Consider the following 21,317-nt stretch of genomic DNA (forward strand, 5'->3'; position numbering starts at 1 on the left):
AGAAAAAAATGTGGTGAATTCTGCATTTGAAACTGGACAACAATTAAAGCACACATTTTTGTTATCTTGATGCATTGCCCCCCAAAACCCATACTCACCCTGAATCTTAAAATTACCCCTGGCACACCAAAACACATACCCACGCTGAACCCTAAAATTAACCCCCTCACACCCTAAAACCCATACCCGCCCTGAAATCTATAATTACCCCTGGCACCCCAAAACCCATACCCATCCTATCCCTAAAATTATCCCTCCCCGGCACCCCAAAACCCATACCCACCCCACACCCTAAAATTACCCCCTGGCACCCCAAAACCCAATACCACCCTGAACCCTAAAATCACCCCCCTGGAGCCCCAAAACCCATACCCACCCTGAACCTTAAATTACCCCTTGCACCCCAGAAACCATACCCATGCTGAACCATAAATTCCCCCTTGCCCCCCAAAACCCAAACCCACCCTGAACCTTAAAATTACCCCAGGCACCCCAAAACCCATACCCATACCCATGCTGAACCATAAATTCCCATCTGGCACCCCATAACCCATACCCACCATGAACCCTAAAATAGCCCCCTGACATCCCAAACCCACACCTGCCCTAAACCCTAAAATTACCCCTGGCACTATAAAACACATACCCACACTGAACCCTAAAATGAATCCCATGGCACCCCAAAACCCACACCTACCCTGTACCTTAAAATTACCCCGGGCACCCCAAACCCCATACCCATGCTGAACCATAAATTCCCCCCCGGCACCCCATAACCCATACCCACCCTGAACCATAAATTCCCCGCTGGCACCCCATAACCCATACCCACCCTGAACCCTAAAATTGCCCCCTGACACCCCAAAACCCACTCCTGCCCTGAACCCTAAAATTACCCCTGGCACACCAAAACACATACCCACGCTGAACCCTAAAATGTCCCCTGGCACCCCAAAACCCATACCTACCCTGAACCCTAAAATTGCCCCCTGGAATCCCAAAACCCATACCCGCTCAGAACCCTAAAATTACCCCCTGGCACCCCAATCCGTAACCCACCCTGAACCATAAAATTACTCACTGGCACCCTAAAACCCACACCCACCCTGAACTCTAAAATTACCCACTAGCACCCCAAAAAAAAATAAACACTACAAACTTACACTACATTCGCATATTTGGAGGGGACTGTCCTCTTTGACGTTTCTATGTATGTAAGTCAAGAACAACATTCACAGTAACCTAGATATGCAGGCAGTAGGTAATGCTGTGCTGAAAAATGCATTAAAGTTACTGGAACTTACACAAAAAAACTGCTGCATGCTCTTCTGATACTATACTGTGGAATCTGGCTGATCAGCAGCACTGTGTCCTGGCATCCAGTTCCTCCCGAAGGTCTCACTGTGTAGATCAATGTGGGTCAAATGCACAGACAGCAGGGGGAAAAGGATGGCCAGTGCAGGTGAAGCTTTTCCTTTGTAAATTAATTCCTGCTGGCGCCATAGCCCAGGGTTTGCTGTCTGTGCACTTGTATGGAAAACACATCTATACAAGTGCACAGACAGCAAACCCTGTGCTAAGATGCCAGCAGAAATTCCTTTACAAAGGAAAAGCATCACCTTAACTGGCCATGCCTTCCCCCTGCTGTGCACATCTTCACACCCCATGCTCACAACCCATCAAGTGCTTAGGTGAAATCCCTGCCTTCAGGCAAGGATTTCACCTCTGCGCCACTCTAAAGGAAACACAAGAGGTCAGGGCAGGGGGGTCGGTTCACTCGCTGAAACTTTTCAGAGGCTCGCTGTCTGGCTCGGGCTGCTGGGCCTCTCAGAAATCATTAAAACAATCATATTCTCGGATCGGATGCGCAGCCTTCCTGCACCATTTCAGTGCGTGTCATCTTAGCCCGGGCAGAGGAGGCGACAGGGGGGGGGCTGAAGCCCGGTGAGCCCAATGGGTGTTGCGCGCCTGATACAGATCGGTGCTGGGAAATGCAGCGATAACACTTCCTGTCGAGATTAATGTTGGGAAATCATGAGATGCCTTCTTATTGAGCTAGATGTTGGGAAATGAGTGTGCATTCTATTGACGATGACTTCAATTGTTTTTCCATTTCTTATTTCCAGTCTGTGATATTTTCTGCACATTCAGGCTATCGTTTCTGCTTAATGTAGATATATATATATATATATTGTTTCGACCAGAATACGTAGCAGTAGCTTGGAAATGACATAGACCTCTACCCATGTTTCTTTTATAGATGGCAAAAAGTATGACGTCATTGTTATTGATCCACCATGGGAGAACAAATCAGTAAAACGGAGCAACAGGTATCTATTAAAATTGTTTTTATTTTATTGTGATCCTCATTCCCTGGGCTGAAACAGCTAAAGTTAAAACATTTTTTTAAATAACAGAGAAAACACGAAAGTTGGAAAACTAATTTCAGATGAGTGAGAATATTTTTAAGTGCACACTAATGGAACCAACCGCCTTGATTTTCTGTTAATCACAGGCATTTTCCAGTACACTCATCTCCATTGTGAATACATATTAGACTATAGAATTGATTCTCTCCCCAGAGTACCTCATACATGTTCATTTGGCAATAAGATATTGATGCACTTGATTTTATGTTGTAACACAAAAACCACATGACCCACTAATCAATAAAGCATTGATCAGATAAAACCTAAGAAAAGGCCACATTCAATTACAGTGTATTTGTGTTCCTCTCTTAGGAGAGGTCAAGTAGTTCTTGCCTAAAGACCTAATCCAGGGGCAAAACAGCACAAGTACTGTTTTTTTTATTTTTTCTAATCTAACAAATATACTGTAACCCAACAGAAAAATATAATTGTACTCCCAAATAAATATAATTGCAATAGAGTTCACAACCAAAAATTACTTACAATAACACAAGGTATCTTCTCGACCACAGTATTGAGTTTTAAATATCACCGTGCCAGAATATTATGATCAAAAAGTTGACTACCATAATGTTGTGAAGGTAACTAAATATAGGTAAGTATGAATTTACTCTATTAAAATTTGCATATCTGTACCTTGACTGCCTGTCTATCTATCTATCTTGTTTCAATACCTATAACTCGTGCCCTAAAGTAAGTAGGACTTGCGACCCTGTCATGCACGGTGTTGCCGTGAATGATGTAATTTCAGATGCTGCAGTGATATTATCAATAATGTCATAGAACATGTTATGAGTAATGTAATTTGGGAAGTAATTAGCAGTGCATGGCGAGGGTGCTTTTTGTGGTTTACACCAAAAAGCGTACTTTCTGGACCAGGATCTAGCTTACTGTTAAATTTGATGTAATTTCATTCAGTCATTTTTGCTGTATCGCTGTTCAGTTTTCATATGAAAAATTGCACGGGGAAAATGTATTTTGGGACCTCCCCCCTTTTTCTCGGCCCAGCTTGATGGATCACCTCGAAACATTCCAGATAAGATTTTTTTTTTAATTAAGGATCTTAATAATTTGCCAAACGATGCCAAAGTTACTGGCAACCAAACAAATCCATTAACTATGGAAACGTGGTCCTAGATTTAACTTTTGGACTTGCATGTCGATTCGAGTGATGTAGCCAAGTGGCCAAACGGTATGTCAGCTATCAAACCTGGATGAAAAAGAAGAGTAACAAAGTCTTGCCTTTAAGCAACAAATTCTTAAGATCCCCTTCCTTTGGGTTGGCTGACTACTATGGGTCAACCATTTTCAAGGACAGTTCGAAACCAGGCAGTGATCTTTGATCAAATGGTCTGCTTTGAATTCAAGTTTCAGAGCATCAACTAGATGGCACGTTATAATTTTTATGATATGTATGACTTTCTGCAAATGGTCACTATAGGAAGGTGGAATCTGACTATATGGTTACCCCCACTTTTTTCCTGGTGTTTTGCTGGTTTTCGACTTAGTTGGCCTGGGACCCTGCTATTCAGGGCCCCATACTATCTGATTTCTCTATACAATGGACACCATGTACTTTAGGTACATACCAGATTGGTTACTGGGTCCCTCTTGTGAGCCCCATGTATAGTGTACCATAGGTACCCAGGGCATAGGTGTACCCTAGGCCAACCAGGGGCTGCTGCATGTATTGTGCCACCCCTGGTTTGCCTTCCAAACTGACACCACAGGTCTGTTCACACAGCCTGGGTAAGGTGGTGTAATCCCCCTTACTTAGATATAGTATACCTATATCTGCCTTTACATATAGTCATATATACACCTATAAGCCACTCCTATGGTAGGCCTCGACAATCCTGGAGGCAGAATGCTTGGTTTTCTGTGAGAGGGTGCCCTAGCATGAGCTGAGCCCCTCTGCAGCTTTTGGAACCATCTCCATATAGCTGTTCTATGATATAGCCATACCATATACTCTTAAGTGCATTATAATCCTCGCGGTTAATGCTAACTTTGGTTTGGCCTTATCAAAACATGTTGTGTAAGGTGTCAAACACTTTGGAATACTACCCCCCCCCGCAAATTCTGGCAGCGGGGGAAGCATTCCACCCTTCTAGAGGGAAACGTCATGTAGCTTACTGCTTTACCCGGTTAAAGTTAAACAGAGCCTCAGCATCACAACAAACTCCAGCAAGGGTGGTCTGGACTATAGGTTTCCTGTCCAGGGAGGTGCCAGCACCTCCCCAGACAGGGGTTTTGTGTATTGGGGCAGGGAGGGCTGCATTCAGTGAATGCATCTAGACGCTGCCTGGGGCACACAAGGTGCTCCATGCATAGCCCGGTGCAACCCAGTTGCTGGGGCACTCCAGCCCCAGCTCTGGGCGCGAAACTGGACAAAGGGAAAGGGGTGTAACCACCCCCTACTCAGGTCCACCCATAGGAGGGACCTAGTCCGGTAATCCAGCCCCCTTTCTTAGTATAAGTATAGGAGCTGTGTCCCCAGGACTTTAGATTATCCTGGATGAATCTTTGAAAGACATATCTTGGACCTTCAACATTCCATCCTGACTGGAAGACGGAAGACATCTCCCTTGTGGTCAAGGAGTGACCACCCTGTGCAAACAGGCACTAACAGCCACTTCGCCGGTCTGCAGTTTCAAGGCTCTCGTCGGAGCCCGAAGACTCTGCGACTGAAGAACTGGACTTCCTTACTTCTCTGACCCCGATCCACATCCACAGCAAAGCTGAGACCCGTGGCGGACACGAGAGACGTGGGAGCGGACATCTTGTACATCCTGAATGTTGCTACCTGCACTCCTTTCCTGAAGCCTCAGTAAGTTGTGCATTGGGGTACAAGAAGCCCCAGCCCCGAGCACCGTTTGCACCAAAGCCCAGGCCACCACTCTCCGCAAGTGTCCTGTGGACCCCGCCTTTGCATTTGAGCTCAACGCGTCTTCCCGTTTCCTTGCCCGTTGGCTAGTGAGCCCCCTGAAGACGCCATCTTGAATTTACTTTGCTGTCCTGGTTGCTCCAGGCTTGCTCCAGCTTCCCTGAAATGGAGAAGTGCCACAGACCTTGCTGGTCTGCAACAGAGCCAATCTCGACATCCTGCGTGGGTTGCGATTGCCAAGACTTGTTGGGTCCAATCCGGATACCGACACTGCAGTCATCTAGATCCATTGTGGGACAGCTCGAATCCAGCGCCTGGTCATCGTCAATGCCTCCTGGACCTCGTGGCTGAAGAGACAAACTCACCTTCTTCACCTTCAAACACCCAACATCGCCTGGTTCCTTCCTGGTACCTTCCTGGTCACTGGCTAGTGACCCAGACTCTGTCCTCTCTGCTTTCAGGTTCTTCACATCACCGATCCACCCTTGGATCCACCCGGACACTTTTCCTCTGGTCGCCTGCAGCACTTCTTTGCAGCTCTCCATAGAAAACGACGACAAAACCCGACACGAAAAGACACCTATGCACCTGGCTTCCCTGGGTGAGGTAACACGAGTACTCCGGTGCTCCCGTGGGTCTTGACTCTCAAAGTGTTCTAGTTTAAAAGGGTTCCATCCTAGTCCATCCGGAAGTGTCCTTAAATTGCATATTTGTAACTTCTTCGTTTCCCATAGAAAGTCAATGGTAACTCGTGACTGTACTTAGACACTGCACGCGTCTCCCGTGGGCCTCCTACTTCCTAACCTTTGGTTGTTTAGTGTAGCCCCAGCAATTCCACAGGCCCCAGGCCTGTTTTCTAACTCTCACGTGGTACTTATATCACTTTCTTAGTATTCGGTTTGTGAGGCCCCTAGGGCATAACGTATACCGTGCAACTTATGGTATATTAACTGTATGACTTGTATTGTATTTTGACCTCTGACCTCATAAAGAGTGCAGAGGGATAGTGTTTAGATTAAATACATATATATTTGATATATACCTGGTGTGGTGTCTGTGAGAAGTTGGCCCGATATGCAGCGTTCGCTATTCTAGCGACCACTATGTATCGTTCCAAACCTCCCTTATGGTGATTGGTTGTAAGTCAACCTTAGACCAGCTATCCTAGTAGCGTGGATACGAGCAGTCTTCGGGCTAAACTCTAGAGGGCGTGTTAAGCCAGCTGTTATACCATCGCATACCCCTTGAACCCCAAGTGAAAGGACACCACACAAGTGTTATGAAAATAAACAGTATATTTATTAAGAATCACAACAGCCCTGGACTCTTTATGAGGACAGGGTACTAAGCACAGAACAAAACTCTTAGGAAAATACTTCAAGTGCACAATTAAAACAAGTGCCCGAGGGCACGGAAAGTTCTAATGGTCTCAGGCGGACCCGATAAGGCAAGTCGGAAGCGAGGGACTCGGGACCCTAGAGTAAGGAGGCTATGCAGGCACCGAAATGCCGAAGTTACCTAGCCACGAGGGCTGCGGCTGCACAAGTCTTACAGGCGTCGGGGGTTTTCGCTGACGAGCCAGGAGCCGGAAGAAAAGGAGTTGCTGGCCGGCGACCAGTGATGAAAACGTTCGTAGAGATCCAAGCCTGGATCAGAGATCGTTGATACCTGAAAGCAGAGGGGACCAAGTTCGTACTACTAGTCAGTAGTCAGAGGGTACCAGGAAGGCACCGGATGGCCGTCACCTCGACTAGGTGAGTGGGCGACGCTAGGCTCTGCAGTCTCACAGACCCGGAGGCGTTGTCGGCGACCAGGATGGAGGTGCGAGCTGTCCCACGAAGGTTGATGCTGTCGGCGTCGCTGGGCCCAGGATTGGGGCAACAAGCCTTGGCAGATTTCAGGGCCACGTGGTGGGCCTAAAATGGCGTCTTGAGTGGACCAGGAGGGTCCGGGGTGCTTCTCTCAACGATGGAAGCAAAGGCCAGTCTGGAGCAACCAGACCAGCAGCGTTGGTTGTCGGATGTCGTCAAAGGGCACGAGCCAGCGGCTAGTGACCAGACAACGTGCGGAGCAGCGAGCAGAAGGGCCCCACGCAGATCGTGGAGATGCTGGGAGACTGCACTTCGGTGCTGGAGCTGCTCAGGGTCAGGGCTTCTCGGACCCCAGAGCACTCACCAGAGAATTGCTTCGATGGTCGTGCTGATTAAGAAAGCGTGCAGGTTTTGATGATGGCCGGTCCCTCGAGGTCTCGTCGCACCCACAGATCACAGCTGAGCTGATGACGTGGGTAGAGGTCAGAGGTGCCAGGGAAGCCGGTTCTCGTCGAGCTGGGCCGTCGGATTCCTGAGGAAGGACTTGCAGCAAACCGCAGAGTTCTTAGATGGTGCCTGCGGATGCAGGGTGACTACTCCTTAGTCACAAGGGAGAAATCTTGAGAAGAATCTCGAAGTCCTTTCGTAGAAAGTATTCTTGATTCAAAGATGATCTAATTTGGAAGGTCCCCGCTCCGGCCTTTATCCTAAAGAAAGGGGTGGGTACATGACTAGGTCCTGCCCTAAGGGTGGGACCAGGAAGGGGGGTAGTTACACCCCTCTCCCCTGCCGGACTGTCCCCAGGTCAGGGGCTGGCGCCCCCGGAACTGGTTCTGACCGGCAGATGCGTAGTGAGCACCGGGGTGCCACTCTGCAGTCACCTTCTCGCAAAGCCCTACCTACCCAGAATACACATCCCTGTCTGGGACGGCGCGAACACCGCCCTTGACAGGAAACCCTTTGTCCAAGCTCTCCTCGCTGGAAGGACTCCCAGCAGCAGGAGGTCAGACTCGTGTCTGTGGTGGCAGCATCCATTTTGTGGAGCTGAGGCTTTAGTTAACTTTAACCGGGGTGCACAGTTACGTACATGTCGTGTCCCTCTAGAAGGGCGGAAGGCTAACCTCGTCGCCAGAATTGGTGAGGGGGTAGCATCCCGATTCGTATGACACCTTACTCGACATGTCTTGATAACGCTACACCGAAGTTACCGATATGATACGCGTTATCATGGAACAGCCATTGGGTCTTGGTTCCGCAAGCTGCAACCGGGCTCGGCTCGTGCCAGAGCCCAATTCACACGGGTCCATGCACTCTGCCTTCAGGATTGTCAAGGCCTGCCATAGGAGTGACTGATAGGAACCCGGGTGTCCATTGTGAGGTTAGATATAGGGATACTATACCTAAAGCAACGAGCGTGTATGCTACGTTGCCCCAGCTGTCGTGCAGCCAGTTGTGTCAGATTTAGATGGCCAGCCAGGGGTGGCATAATACATGCTTCAGCCCCTGGTAGGCCCTGGGTACACCGATGCCCTGAGTTACAGGGTCTGACAAGGTGGCCCAGTTCCAATTGTGTAATGCACCTAAGGTACACGCATCAATTTAGAGAGAGAACAGCTAGGCTGTGGGTCTGATTAGCAGGCCCACAGCCCGAGAAAGTCGTAAACCAGTGGAACAAAAGCAAAAAGTCCGGGTGATCATAGGATTGCAGACCCTACTCTCCTACATGACCCCCCCCCCAAACGTTGGGACAATAAGCTAACCTTGACCAGGTGAGTCTTCTTGTTCTAAGTGGAAATACCTGGAGAGTCCATCTGCATTGCCATGATCAGTGCCAGGTCTATGCTCCACTGTGAAGTCCATCCCCTGTAGGGAAATGGACCACCTAAGCAGTTTGGGGTTTTCACCCTTCATCTGATTTAGCCATAGGAGGGGCTTATGGTCGGTCTGAATCTTGAAATGAGTGCCAAACAAGTATGGCCTCAGTTTCTTCAGGGCCCACACCACAGCGAAGGCCTCCCTCTCTATAGCTGACCAATTTTTCTCTCTGGGGGTCAGCCGTCTGCTTATAAAAGCAATGGGCTGGTCATTACCATCAAAATTCAGTTGAGATAGAACAGCTCCCACACCCAACTCAGAAGCATCTCTTTGGACAATGAATGGTTTGGAGTAGTCTGGACTCTTGAGGATAGGTGCCATGCACATGGCCTGTTTTAGGTCATCGAATGCTTTTTGACAGCTCGCTGTCCACTGAACCTTTTTTGGCATTTTCTTACTCGTCAGTTCATTGAGCGGAGTCACAATCGATCCGTAATTTCTGACGAACTTCCGGTAGTAACCAGTCAGGCCCAAGAAAGCTCGAACCTGAGTCTGGGTGGTTGGAGGAGCCCAGTCCCTGATTGACTGTATCTTGCTCTCCAGTGCCTGAACTTGGCCTCCACCGACGAGGTGGCCCAAGTATACAACCTGTGTCTGCCCTATCTGGCACTTGGTAGCCTTGATAGTGAGACCTGCTGCTTGCAGAGCCTCTAACACTTTCCGCAGGTGGACCAGGTGATCCTCCCAGGTGGAGCTAAAGACAGCAATATCGTCAAGATACGCCGCACAGAAGTCATCCAGCCCAGTGAGAACGTGATTCACCAACCGTTGGAAGGTGGCAGGTGCATTTTTCAAACCGAAGGGCATCACCACGAACTGATAATGCCCACCAGGGGTAGAAAATGCGGTCTTCGGCTTGGCGTCCTCAGCTAACCTGATTTGCCAATACCCAGCTGTCAGGTCAAACGTACTTAAGTAGTTGGCCGAAGCCAATCTATCGATAAGCTCGTCTGCCCTTGGTATTGGGTGGGCATCAGTCTTAGTGACTGCATTGAGACCCCTGTAGTCTACGCAGAACCTCATCTCTTTCTTACCGCCCGGGGTGTGAGGTTTCGGCACTAGAACTACGGGACTAGCCCAGGGGCTGTCCGAGGGTTCAATGACTCCCAGCTCCAACATTTTCTGCACTTCATTCTTGATGCAGTCTCTAACGTGATCTGGCTGCCGGTAGATTTTACTCTTCACGGGCAAGCTGTCACCAGTGTCGACCTCATGGGTGCACCAATTGGTCTGACTGGGTGTTAGAGAGAACATATGCCGGAAGGATTGAAGAACCTGTTTACAATCCTCCTGTTGATGTTCGGAGAGGCTGCCACAAAAGACAACACCATCTACCGATCCATCGTCAGGATTCTGAGTGAGCAGGTCGGGGAGAGTAAGTAAGTAAGTAAGTAAGTAATAATTTATTTGTATATGATTAATTAAAATCTTTACAAAATTGAAAAGTATCCGTAGTAATTTTTGCTTTAACGTACAAACAAAAACAAAAAATAAGGTGCATAAAATTACAGTGATGTTAACAGTTATATGGTTAGCATCATAGGATTAAAAGTTCATATGGCATGGTTAAGTCTCTTTCTTATTAGGTCAAAGAACTTCACAACTTGACAGTTCAATTTAGTGTCGCTAGTAGAAAAGCACAATATGGCTGCCTGTCTGCAAGTCCGGACGGCATAAAAGTTAAAAAAAGGACGTAAGAGATTGAACCTCAGGTCCTTTATGCTAGGGCAGATGCAAATCACATGAATTATGTCTTCCTTGCCGGTTTTGCACATGCGACACTGTTGTGACGGGTTATTTCTCTCCCAAGGTGGAAGATGTGGAAGTATGGGAATTACACCAAGTCGTAATTTTAGGAATTTTTCTTTAACATTTATTTTCATGCCAATACTGAAGTACGCTTGTGGCCGCAGTTTTTCATAAGCTCCCACCGTTAGCCATCCATGTGCTCGGTTTGCTAGGTCTTTCTTGTCTTCTATCGCTGAGATGATGCTAGCTGATTTTTTAGCTACTTTTTTAAAGGACAAGAGATCCATTGATGTTTCCCAGGTTTCAGTCAGGCCTAGAACTTTGAGAGAATCATATAAGTAGGCTCTCGGCGCGAGATTGCGGTGCCGAAGTAATTCTTCCCATAGGTTTGCACATAGAGATCCAGCATCTGCGTTGCGAATTTTATGCCAGTTTGTTGCATACACGCTCCGCCTCTCTAGAGTTTGTTTCAAGATACCGAATTCTAGTCGTATCTGAGCCGGGGAAACGTACTTGGGAAGATTGAAAATAGCCCTGTATGAATTGGCAATAAGAGTGTCCAGTAACGCCGCGTCCTTACCATGGTGTGATTCACTCCCATATGTGAGAGTCGGTTTTAATTTGGCACTCAATAGATCGAGAAGAGGTTTCAGTGTCAGATCAGGTGATTTACCCTTCAATGTTTTTAGAGACATATAAGTCATTATAGCCTTCCCTCGCAAGGATTTAAACTGCGCCCTCGAGGTGTTATTTGAGTCCAGGATTACTCCCAGGTACTTATATGTGGTAACCTGCTCAAGCATTTCGCCATTCAAGTACCAGCGGGGGTTCTTTTTTTTCTTATAGTTCACAGTCATCACCTTTGATTTGTTGAAGTTTATTTGTAGGGCATTTTTTTCTGAAAAGGCATTGGTTATGTTCAAAAGATGTTGGAGGCCCATTGGAGTCCGACTTATCAGCAACAGGTCATCCGCATATAACAGGTTTGAGAGGATGATTTTCCCTAGTTTTGGTGCGTGATTGGAGCATTTGTCTAGTTGCCCAGGTAAGTCGGCTAAAAAAAGATTGAATAGGATCGGTGCAAGTAGGCATCCCTGTTTCAGTCCTTTTGTTGTCGTTATGGGTTTTGAAAGATGCGTTCCAGCCCCAAGTTTAATTTTAATCCAGGTGTTTGTGTGGAGCAGTATTAGGACGTCTAATAGGTGTTTAGGTATTCCCAGTTTGTCCAATTTCATCCAAAGTTTGTTTCGGTCCAAGTGGTCAAATGCAGCTGTATAATCAATAAATGAAAAGAATAGAGATGACTTAGTTTCTTTTGCTGCTTCCATCAGCAGTGATAGTGCCATTAGATTGGTTGTGGTCCCTTGGCCTTTACAGAAACCCGTTTGGTTAATTGGCATGATGGAATTCTCAGTTGCCCATGATGTTAACTCCTCCAGGATAAGGCCAGCAAAGTATTTTGCCTCCACGTCTATGAGAGCAATGAGGCGGTAGTTGTTTGGAAGCCTCTTGCTACCTTGTTTATGTATCGGGCTAATGATTGAACCGTGCCAGGACTCAGGAAGGGTCTGTGTGAGTCTGATACTGTTAAACACTGGTGCTAAGGCTGCGCTCCAAAATTCAGCATCTGATTTGTAGAGCATAGGTGGTAGGCCATTCGGCCCAGGAGCTCCAGTTGGTCGCCCCCTTGATGTTTGTCGTTGGATGTCTGATGGGCGAATTGGCTTGGGCCCTGACTCAAGTGCTTTTGTTAAGTTTTTATCCAATTTAGCTTTATCAGTTTTTAGTGCATTCAAGGCAATGTGTTCCCCCATTTCACGGGGGTTTGTGGGGGTGTAGTGGTTGAGGTTTGCTTTTTTGTTATGTTTTGTAGGTATTAAAGAAGGTTTATTTGTAGTAACTTTGTCTATGGCCCCATCGTTGTTGAAGTGCTCCTGTAGGTATTTCGACCATACTTCTTCCGTTATGTGCGAGTTCTGACCTGGAAGGTCAGGATTCTGTATTCTTTTAACCATTTGCCAGAATCTGGAGCTGTTCTTCTGCTTCCCCTCGTGCACTAGTTTCGCCCATAGATCTTCGTTCCTTCGCTGCTGGTTGCCCCATTTTGTCCGTTTCAATTTTGTTTTAGCTTCCCGTAGGGCAGTTTGCAAGCTATGATTTGTGGGGTCCTTTCGCAATTGTCTCAGTAATTGATTTACTAATCTTTTTTGTAGTTTCATTTCTGGACATGAGCGAGTCCCACCAAGGGGCAACTGTTGGTGATGTAGCTTGGTGGGAACCTTTTTTACCATTTGCTCCCTGATGGTTTTGATGAAAGTGTCCCAGACGTCCGATCCCTTGGGGGCATAGCTGGTGGCTTGGGAGAAGAGATTTTTCGCCATGGAGCTAATTGAATCGATGTTCTCGGCGGTACAGCGAAGCCGCCTTAAATTTGGGGCAATGTCTGTTTCGAGGCCTGTGAATGTTTCAAGTCCCAGATGGGAAGTGGCATTTATTGTGGCCTCTTGTGGCAAGTGATCACTGAGGTCGGTCGTACCTATTCGAAAGGACTTTACCCGACAGAGTATGTTTAGTGATGTGAACATGTAGTCGAGATGGGAAGATTGATTATTCGCATGAAAGGTGGCAACTGGTGGATCATCACCAGGGTAGCGGCCATTCAGGGCCCTTAAGTTGAGTTGTTCCAAGTGACGAAGTAGAAGTTTTGAGTGCTTCGTTAAGTTCTTGTTTTTTGTGTGGCCTTGTGTCGGCACGGCCCATGCAACGTTCAGGTCCCGAGTAAGGTCGCTAGGTTGCTCTTTATTAATTAGGAGCATGTTGAAGTCCCCTGTCAGGATGAATAAGTCAGACTCGCTTTCCTCCGTTATTTTTTCCATCAGTTTGACTAGGTCTTTCGCGCCTTTTTGTTTGTCTTTGGGATGGAGGTATGTATTAATTATGGTTACAGCTTGGGGCTGCTTCTTTAACCAAAGTGGGACCTTTACCGCCTGAATGACACTTGGGGGAGGGATAGAAAGATCCATTGCCTCGATTTCACCTATTGATGATATAGATGCAAAAAGCATCAGACCGCCTGATCTTCGGCCAAAGGTTGAGTTTTTATTTGCTGGAATACAGCAGGACGTGAATCCTTGGAGCTCAAATGCTTTTTCTTCCCAGGTCTCTTGGAGCAAGATAAGGTCAAATGTAGTTAGATATTCTAGGAACTCGGGGTCATTCCTTTTGGACGCCAAACCATTGATGTTCCAAGAGCAAATTCTAATGTCCATGTTTCCCTCTTTCTGTCAGTTATTAATAGTGGAATTTGTGAATGTGCGTTGAATTAAGTTCCAATTATGACCAGTTTTACGTGGTGAACAGCTACTAAACTTTTGGTTTAGTTCAGAGTTGGGATTTTCTAGGTCTCTGGAGCACGGCCTAGGCGAGCTGCTTCTCGCTCCTTTTAATATTGAAGTAGTGCTTTTTTGTGTTGGGGATCTGACTAAAGGAAGAAAAGGAGTAGGATAGCGAGGTCTTTCTTCAAGTCTCAGCTCTATTCCCCATAGCTGGAACATCGCTATTTCTTCCATAATTTTAAGTGCTGTCTCAAGTGAGAGCCAAGTTGCTTTTGTGATTTCAGGGCGAAGAGGATCGGTGTTTGGCTGGAATTCTATTGCCAGAAGATCAGATGAACTGATATTTGATAAATTTGGTATTGAATGCATTAGCCTTATTATGTTTCCCCTATTCAGTATGTCACTCCTGCCACGAGATGTATATTCCGGGATGAAGAGAATTGGGGTTGGATTGTTCGCAACCTGTAGTTTGGTTGGGTCCGACAGTGATCTCTTGACACCCTGTTGGATTGGATGAGAAAGGTTGCTTAAGTCTGGTATGACTGTAACGTTTGATTGCTCGCGTTGAGTATTGGCTATGTGTGTTGTTGGACTGTTCACAAGCAGTGGTTTGGTTGAGTCCGACAGTGGTCTCTTGACACCCTGTTGATTTGATTGAGAAAGGTTGCTTGGGTCTGGTATGACTGAAGCGTTTGATTGCTCACGTTGTTTATTAGCTATGAGCGGGTTACCGTTGGTACTAACCGATGTAGGTGTCGAGTGTAAGGAGGACTCAGTGTTGTTAGCTACGGCGGTATCCACTCTTCCTCGTGTTGGGACGGATTCATGTGATGTTGGTTCCGGATTAATAGAGTTTTCTGCCACTTTAGTTTTTGTGAATTGTAAGGTTTTCTGCTTAAGTTTTTTTTGTGCAGGTCTCGTAGAAGCAATTCTTGTTGCTTTTGAGTGAGCCACTGGGGATACAGGAGATGCAGTTCCGGATGCCTTATACTGAGGGGGTTGTGCTACGTTGGCTGTTGGGGACTCTGTAACAGACTCTGTAGCAGTCGCTACTAAAGGGGAGGAATTAGAATATATTACCGTCATCTTATTTGAGCTTTTTTGTGCCCGATTCCTTCCTTTCCTTTTGTTCTTTCTACGGGCCTTAGAAGATTCCTGGACGAGTGTTGAAAAAGGTGTGACTGTAATGGCAGTCGTGATGGGTTGCTCAGATCCCAGCGGTCTGGTTGGTAATATTTCGGTTGAAGATGAAATGATGTTTGACCTCCGCTCGATAGGATATTCAAATAGGTCCGTTTGTGTTGTTGGGACATCTAAGGGTGAGTCGGAGGTTTGTGATGTATGGGTTGGTAAGACTGCTGATTTTAGGTCACTTATTAGTGCCCCCAACATCGATGGTAAAGATGAAAGTTTATCTAAAATTGGATCACAAGATAGTGGTTGTGATAATGTTGGTTGGGCCGCAAGGACGGCATCTTGACCTCTCCTTATGAGGCCATTTAGTTCAGCGATTTTACAGTCAATTCCTGAGATTGAGTCAGCCATTGTCTGTAAAACACAGAGCTGTATGTCCATTTTTTGAGATTGAAATTCCAGGGCTGTAGCCGAGAGTTGCAATGTGTTTAAGATTGTCGCCCAAATTGATTCAGGAGCTGTTTTTCCTGGGCTGTGACTTCTCTCGGATCTTGGCAAAGCATCGGCAGTGGGCTTCCATTCAGATGGATGACGGTTATAGGTCGCCACTAGTTCTTCCCACTCCTGTGCGGCTATAGAAGACATGTCATTATCATTGTCATTGTCAGGGAGATTTTTTGTGGGCGAGAAATAATTATTCGATAATAAGGTACCGCCCAGGGTGGCCCCTTGCACTGTAGGCTTATTGATCGCCATAGTGTGGTCGGTGGTGCTACTTAAGATTAGCTGGAGTGACTTGGAGGCAGCCGGGCAGGTGAATAGCGTTGGCGGCAATTTGGTACCGCGTTGTTGCTCTTCAATTTCTAGTGGTGATTTTACTCGAATCGCTCTGATGTCTTTTGTTGGGTTTGGAGAACTGCTAACTGGATGGGGCGATTGTTGAATTGCCCTTTCGTCCTCTTTATGTATCAAAACCTTGATTTCCATTGTAGCGTCTTGTTTACCGAGGTAATGGGGGCTGGTCTTGCTAGAGTGGGTCTCACACTGCTGAACTGGATGTGAGTCGGCCGCTGTGTTTGGAGACCTTGCCTCAGTTGGTATAATCCAGCCTTTTTCGGTGGTTTGACTAGCGGACGTCAATCCCCACGTTTTGGAGGGGGTTGATTTAAGAACTTCCTGAGGGATGAGTGCTACTGGTCTTCTTATTTTCGGCGAAGTTGATATGGGAATGACAGTCGCTATCTCATGAGTGGGTTGACACTGAGTTTCCACTGGGGTGGATAAGCCTGTTTGGCTGCTGATCATATGGCTGGAGTCGAGCTCGTCTTTTAAAAGTGGAGATTGAAGACCTCTGATGTTCCCAGTCATTGAGAATATGGCTGTTCCCGGGTCTTTAAGAAAGGCGAACTTTGTATAAATCTTAGGTTGGTGTGAACATATCCTTTTCTTCGCCGGTGTGCCGTCAATCATTACAAGATTAGCTGGGTCCGTTGATAAGGATTTTTCCATTTGAGGTACTTGAGAAAATTTGGACTGTGCCTGTTTTTGTGGTTGTTGTTGTTGTGGTAGCCGGAGGGCAGTAGTTAAGGAAGGTGAGGCGGCGGGGACCTTGACTTGACCGTTAATGTTTAGCGATTGAGTTAGGGTCAACTTAGTTGTTTCCATTACTGTAAGAGATGAGACCTCTATATTATTTGTGATTGTTTTTTCTTGGTCACTTGACCCGGGTTCCTTGGGATTAATCGGGTTTGTTGGGATTGTTGTCTCGGGTTTCCCCAGTTTTCTTTTCCGCGATCTCAGAGTGGAGTGAGGTTTAGGGTGTTGCCTGATCAGTCCAGATCTCATCGCGCTCCCTTTTGGTTTGGTCTTAATACAATTTTTTTTTTTTTTTTTTTTTTTTTTCCGTTGCGGAGTGGACTCGTGAGGGCCTCTCCCCCTGAGCCCAAACTCTACCTCTGATCTCGGTTTGATAAATGAGAAAGAGTTGTTGTAAGCCTTGGATTCTGCAGCTTCAAACTGCTCTTGATTCTCTCAGACACAAACGCCCTCTTGCACCACTCTGAGCTCGAAGGCACGCCGCTCCGCACAGGCTGCTTAAGGCAGCTTCAGGTGAGTCTTAAAACCGGCGTGGCACGCTAATGAGTGCAGCCTCAGAGCGCGGCAGGGCTGTGTTCCTTTATCCCACCTGCCGATGGCTTTCTCCACAGCCCGACTCTCAAGATAAAAACATGCTGCTCCGAGCAGGCTGCCTCATGGTGGGGTTAAAGGGACCAAAAAAAAAAAAAAAAAAAAAGTGATCAGCTGCGTCTTTTTTTTTCCCTCGGCGCTGAGCAACGCCTATGCACTGCTTGCACTGCTTGCACTGCTTGGCTGACTGCAGCTCGGTGCCTCAGCTGCAGGATGCGGGCAGAACGGACTTCGTGGGGGCCGCTAACTCACAGCCTCTCTCCCGGCCACTCCAGCAGCTGCCGTCTGCCTCTGCAGTTGAGTCCACTCTTAAAATCCAGGCGGGAGGGGGCGGGAGGAGGACCAGCTGCGGCGAGTTTGGTAACGCAGCGCCCGCTGGTCCTCGCAGTCCCTGATGCTGTAGAAATCCCTCGGCGGTTACCTCTTGGTCAGGCAATCCGACTATCCGACACTGACAATCCTTCGACCGGCTCCCGTGGAGCGGGGGCCGCGAGCCGTGGGTTGAAAGGCAGCAAGATGCTAAAGGGAGCACCCGGTGGCAGTCAGAAGAGTCTCTGTTAGCTATAGTATGAGGCTTGGGGGGGGCCCAAGGGACGTGAAATTGCTGGATTTTTCCAGGCCCCCAGACCCCACTGGTCCCACTGGTCCCACCTGCTACGCCGGCCTCGCCTCGGTTTTTTTACCGATTTTCGCGGCTCCGTTTTTCGCTCCCGTTTTTCGGGACTCTCCCGCGGCTTCTCGTGCCTCCACCGATTTCCCAGGTGGAAGGGAGGGGGAGAGGGCAGGAGTGAGGTTGCAGGGCTCACCGTGTTGCCTTTCTCGGCGTCTCTTTGTGCAGTAGCTGGTTAGCTGGCTCCGCAGGCAGGCTCCGCTCCGCTCCTCTCTGCTGTCTGACACTGCTCTGGTCTGCGGCAAGATTGCAAGCCCGGACTGGATCAGTTCTGCACAGTTCTCCTCCTCCTGTCCCTCATCCATGGCCATGAGCAAACTCATGTCCTTCCTGTCGACATATGCCTTGAGCCTGTTGACATGGAGCACCCGGTGGGGGCTCCGGGGAGTTCCCAGGTCCACCAGGTAGGTGACCTCTCCCTTTTTCTCCAGGATGGTGTAGGGCCCGGACCATTTGTCCTTGAGTGCTGCTGGGGCCACTGGCTCCAACACCCACACCTTCTATCCGGGCTGATAAACAGTCAAGACAGCCTTTTGGTCATGCCAAGCTTTTTGGAGTTCTTGGCTGGCCTTAAGGTTTTCGGATGCCTTCTCCATGTACTCAGCCATCCGCAAGCGGAGGCCCAGCACATAGTCTACTATGCTGGTTGCAGGCTTTTTGAGAGGTCTCTCCCATCCTTCCTTCACCAAACACAAGGGTCCTCTTACAGGGTGCCCATACAAAAGTTCAAAAGGGCTGTAGCCAACCCCCTTCTGTGGGACTTCTCTGTAAGCGAATAAAAGGCAGGGAATCAGGACGTCCCATCTACGACGAAGCTTTTCAGGTAGTCCATGAATCATTCCTTTCAGGGTCCTGTTGAATCTCTCAACAAGCCCATTGCATTGTGGATGATAGGGTGTAGTGAATTTGTAGTTGACACCACATTCCTTCCACATAGCAGTTAAGTAGCTCGACATAAAGTTTGCACCTCTGTCGGAGACGACCTCCTTAGGGAAGCCCACTCTGGAGAATACTCCAACTAGGGCTCTTGCCTCAACAGGCGCTGTAGTGGTCCTAAGGGGAATAGCTTCAGGATACCTGGTGGCATGATCCACTACCACCAGTATAAACTTGTGCCCTGATGCTGTTGGTGGTTCCATGGGACCGACGATGTCAATCCCCACCCGTTCAAAGGGCACCCCCACCACAGGCATTGGTATAAGGGGGGCCTTTGTCGTGCCACCTGACTTACCACTGGCTTGGCAAGTGACACAGGAGCGGCAAAACTCCTTGGTATCTTCGTTCATGTGAGGCCAGTGAAAGTGTGAGACAAGCCTGTCCCACGTCTTCGTCTGGCCTAAGTGTCCTGCTAAGGGAATCTCGTGGGCCAAGGTAAGGAGAAAACCACGCTGAGACAAGGGGACGACCAGCCTCCTGGTCATGCCAGGATTGGGGTCTCTTGCCTCGGTGTACAGGAGTCCATCTTCCCAGTATACCTTGTGGGTACCTGTGGCGTTCCCAGCAGCCTCAGCAGCAGCCTGCTGTCTGAGGGGTTCAAGAGAAGGGCAGTCTAACTGGTCCTTCCCCAGGTCCTCTCGTGTGGGTCCCCCTGAGCCCAGAAACTCAACTTGATCAAGTTCGAGTTCTTTGGGTTCAGTTTCCCGCAATTCTTGGAGGTCAGCCTCCTCTGAGTCCTGATCCTCGACCTGGGGCAAGGGGGAAGGGGAAGCCTTAACCCGACTGCTCCTCTTCTTGGGAGGTGTCTTGTCCGTTGTTCCAGGATCCAGCACCTGTTCAGTGGGGCATCGTTTGACCTGTGACCTGGTCACAGCAAACACGTGTGCTGGCAAGCCTAACATCTCCATGTGAGTCCATTGCTCCACTTCTGACCATCGTGATGACTCCAAATCATTGCCCAACAAACAATCCACTGGGAGGTCTGAACTAACAACAACCTTTTTCTGGCCATTTACCCCTCCCCAGGAGAAAGCAACAATCGCCATACTATGACTGGTAGTGACGTTGCTGGCATTGGTCACCAGGAATTCTGTACCTGGCATGATCTGTCCAGGGTCCACAAAGTTAGGCGTCACCATGGTGACGCTGGCACAAGTGTCCCTATAGGCCTGAGCCATTTTTCCATTTATTAAAGGTGTCTGTCGGTATTTGCCCAAAGTATTGGGACTGACATCAGGGGATATATCCACATCCCCTGTACAGACAAGGACAGCCTGAGTGAGTGTACCAGCTAAGCTGTCACACCACTCAGAACCCAAGGTTAACCCAACTAGTCCCTTGGGAGGCGCACTACTACTGCTGGCTGTACTAGGGGGCACAGGTGCCTTAGGGGCTGCAGTAGTAGGAGTCTGCCCTCCTTTCTTGGTGCACTCACTAAACCAGTGAGTTTTACTTTTACAGTATTGGCACCACCTTTTCGATTGACCTTCTTGATTCTTCTTTTTCTGGGAAGCCTGACCCCCCCCCCTCTTTGGGTTGTTGGGGACCTGTCGAAGACTTCTGGTCAGTTTGTTCCCCTTTCGAATCCTTACCCTTCTGGTCTGCTTTCTTCTGACCACCCTGGTTCTGGCCCTGGTTTTGCTTAACCCTTGTTCTGACCCATCTGTCTGCCTTCTTTCCCAATTCTTGGGGAGAGGTCAGATCCGAGTCGACAAGGTGCTGATGCAACAACTGGTTCTGACAATTGTTTAAAATCTGTTCTCGCATGATCAAATTATACAATCCTTGGTAATCAGTAACCTTACTGCCCAGCAACCAGCCCTCGAAAGCCTTAGTGGCACAATCAACGAAATCAGACCAGTCCTGAGACTGAGTTTTCTAGGTATCCCTGAACAGCAACCTGTACTGCTCAGTGGTTAGGCCGAACCCATCAATCAGTGTGTTCTTCAGGACCTGGTAATTGTTAGCATCCTCGACCCTGGTGGTGAGGAGCTTATCTCTACCTTTACCTTCAAAGGAGAGCCACAAGATAGCTGCCCACTGACTCTGGGGGACGCACTGTACAGTGCAGGCGGGCTCCAAAGCAGTAATCCATTTGTGGATGTCGTCCCCTTGCTTAAAGGGGGGCACTATCTTATTCAGGTGCTTAGTGTCTAAACTCCTGGGTTCCCATGGGGGAATGCTGCCACCAGTGGGAATTGTCCCACTCAACTCTTGCTCTCGAGCAAAGGCGAGTCTCTCTTTGGCTAGGGCAAGTTCTTCCCTTTCGATCCGCAGTTTGACTTCCCGCTCCTTTGCTTCGTA

General features: G+C 48.1%; 1 protein-coding gene across 1 annotated transcript in view; it reads left to right on the top strand.

Moving 5' to 3' along the window:
- METTL4 (methyltransferase 4, N6-adenosine) overlaps window positions 1-21,317 on the top strand; it is a 245,271-nt gene that overhangs the window by 132,093 nt on the left and 91,861 nt on the right. The window contains exon 4 of the mRNA XM_086965603.1: window positions 2,261-2,330. Within this exon, the coding sequence (XP_086821729.1) occupies window positions 2,261-2,330 (70 nt within the window). The remainder of the gene's footprint in view (window positions 1-2,260; window positions 2,331-21,317) is intronic.

Source organism: Lissotriton vulgaris, chromosome 4_1 (genome assembly GCF_964263255.1).
Source record: "Lissotriton vulgaris chromosome 4_1, aLisVul1.2, whole genome shotgun sequence".
NCBI classification, from domain to species: domain Eukaryota; kingdom Metazoa; phylum Chordata; class Amphibia; order Caudata; family Salamandridae; genus Lissotriton; species Lissotriton vulgaris.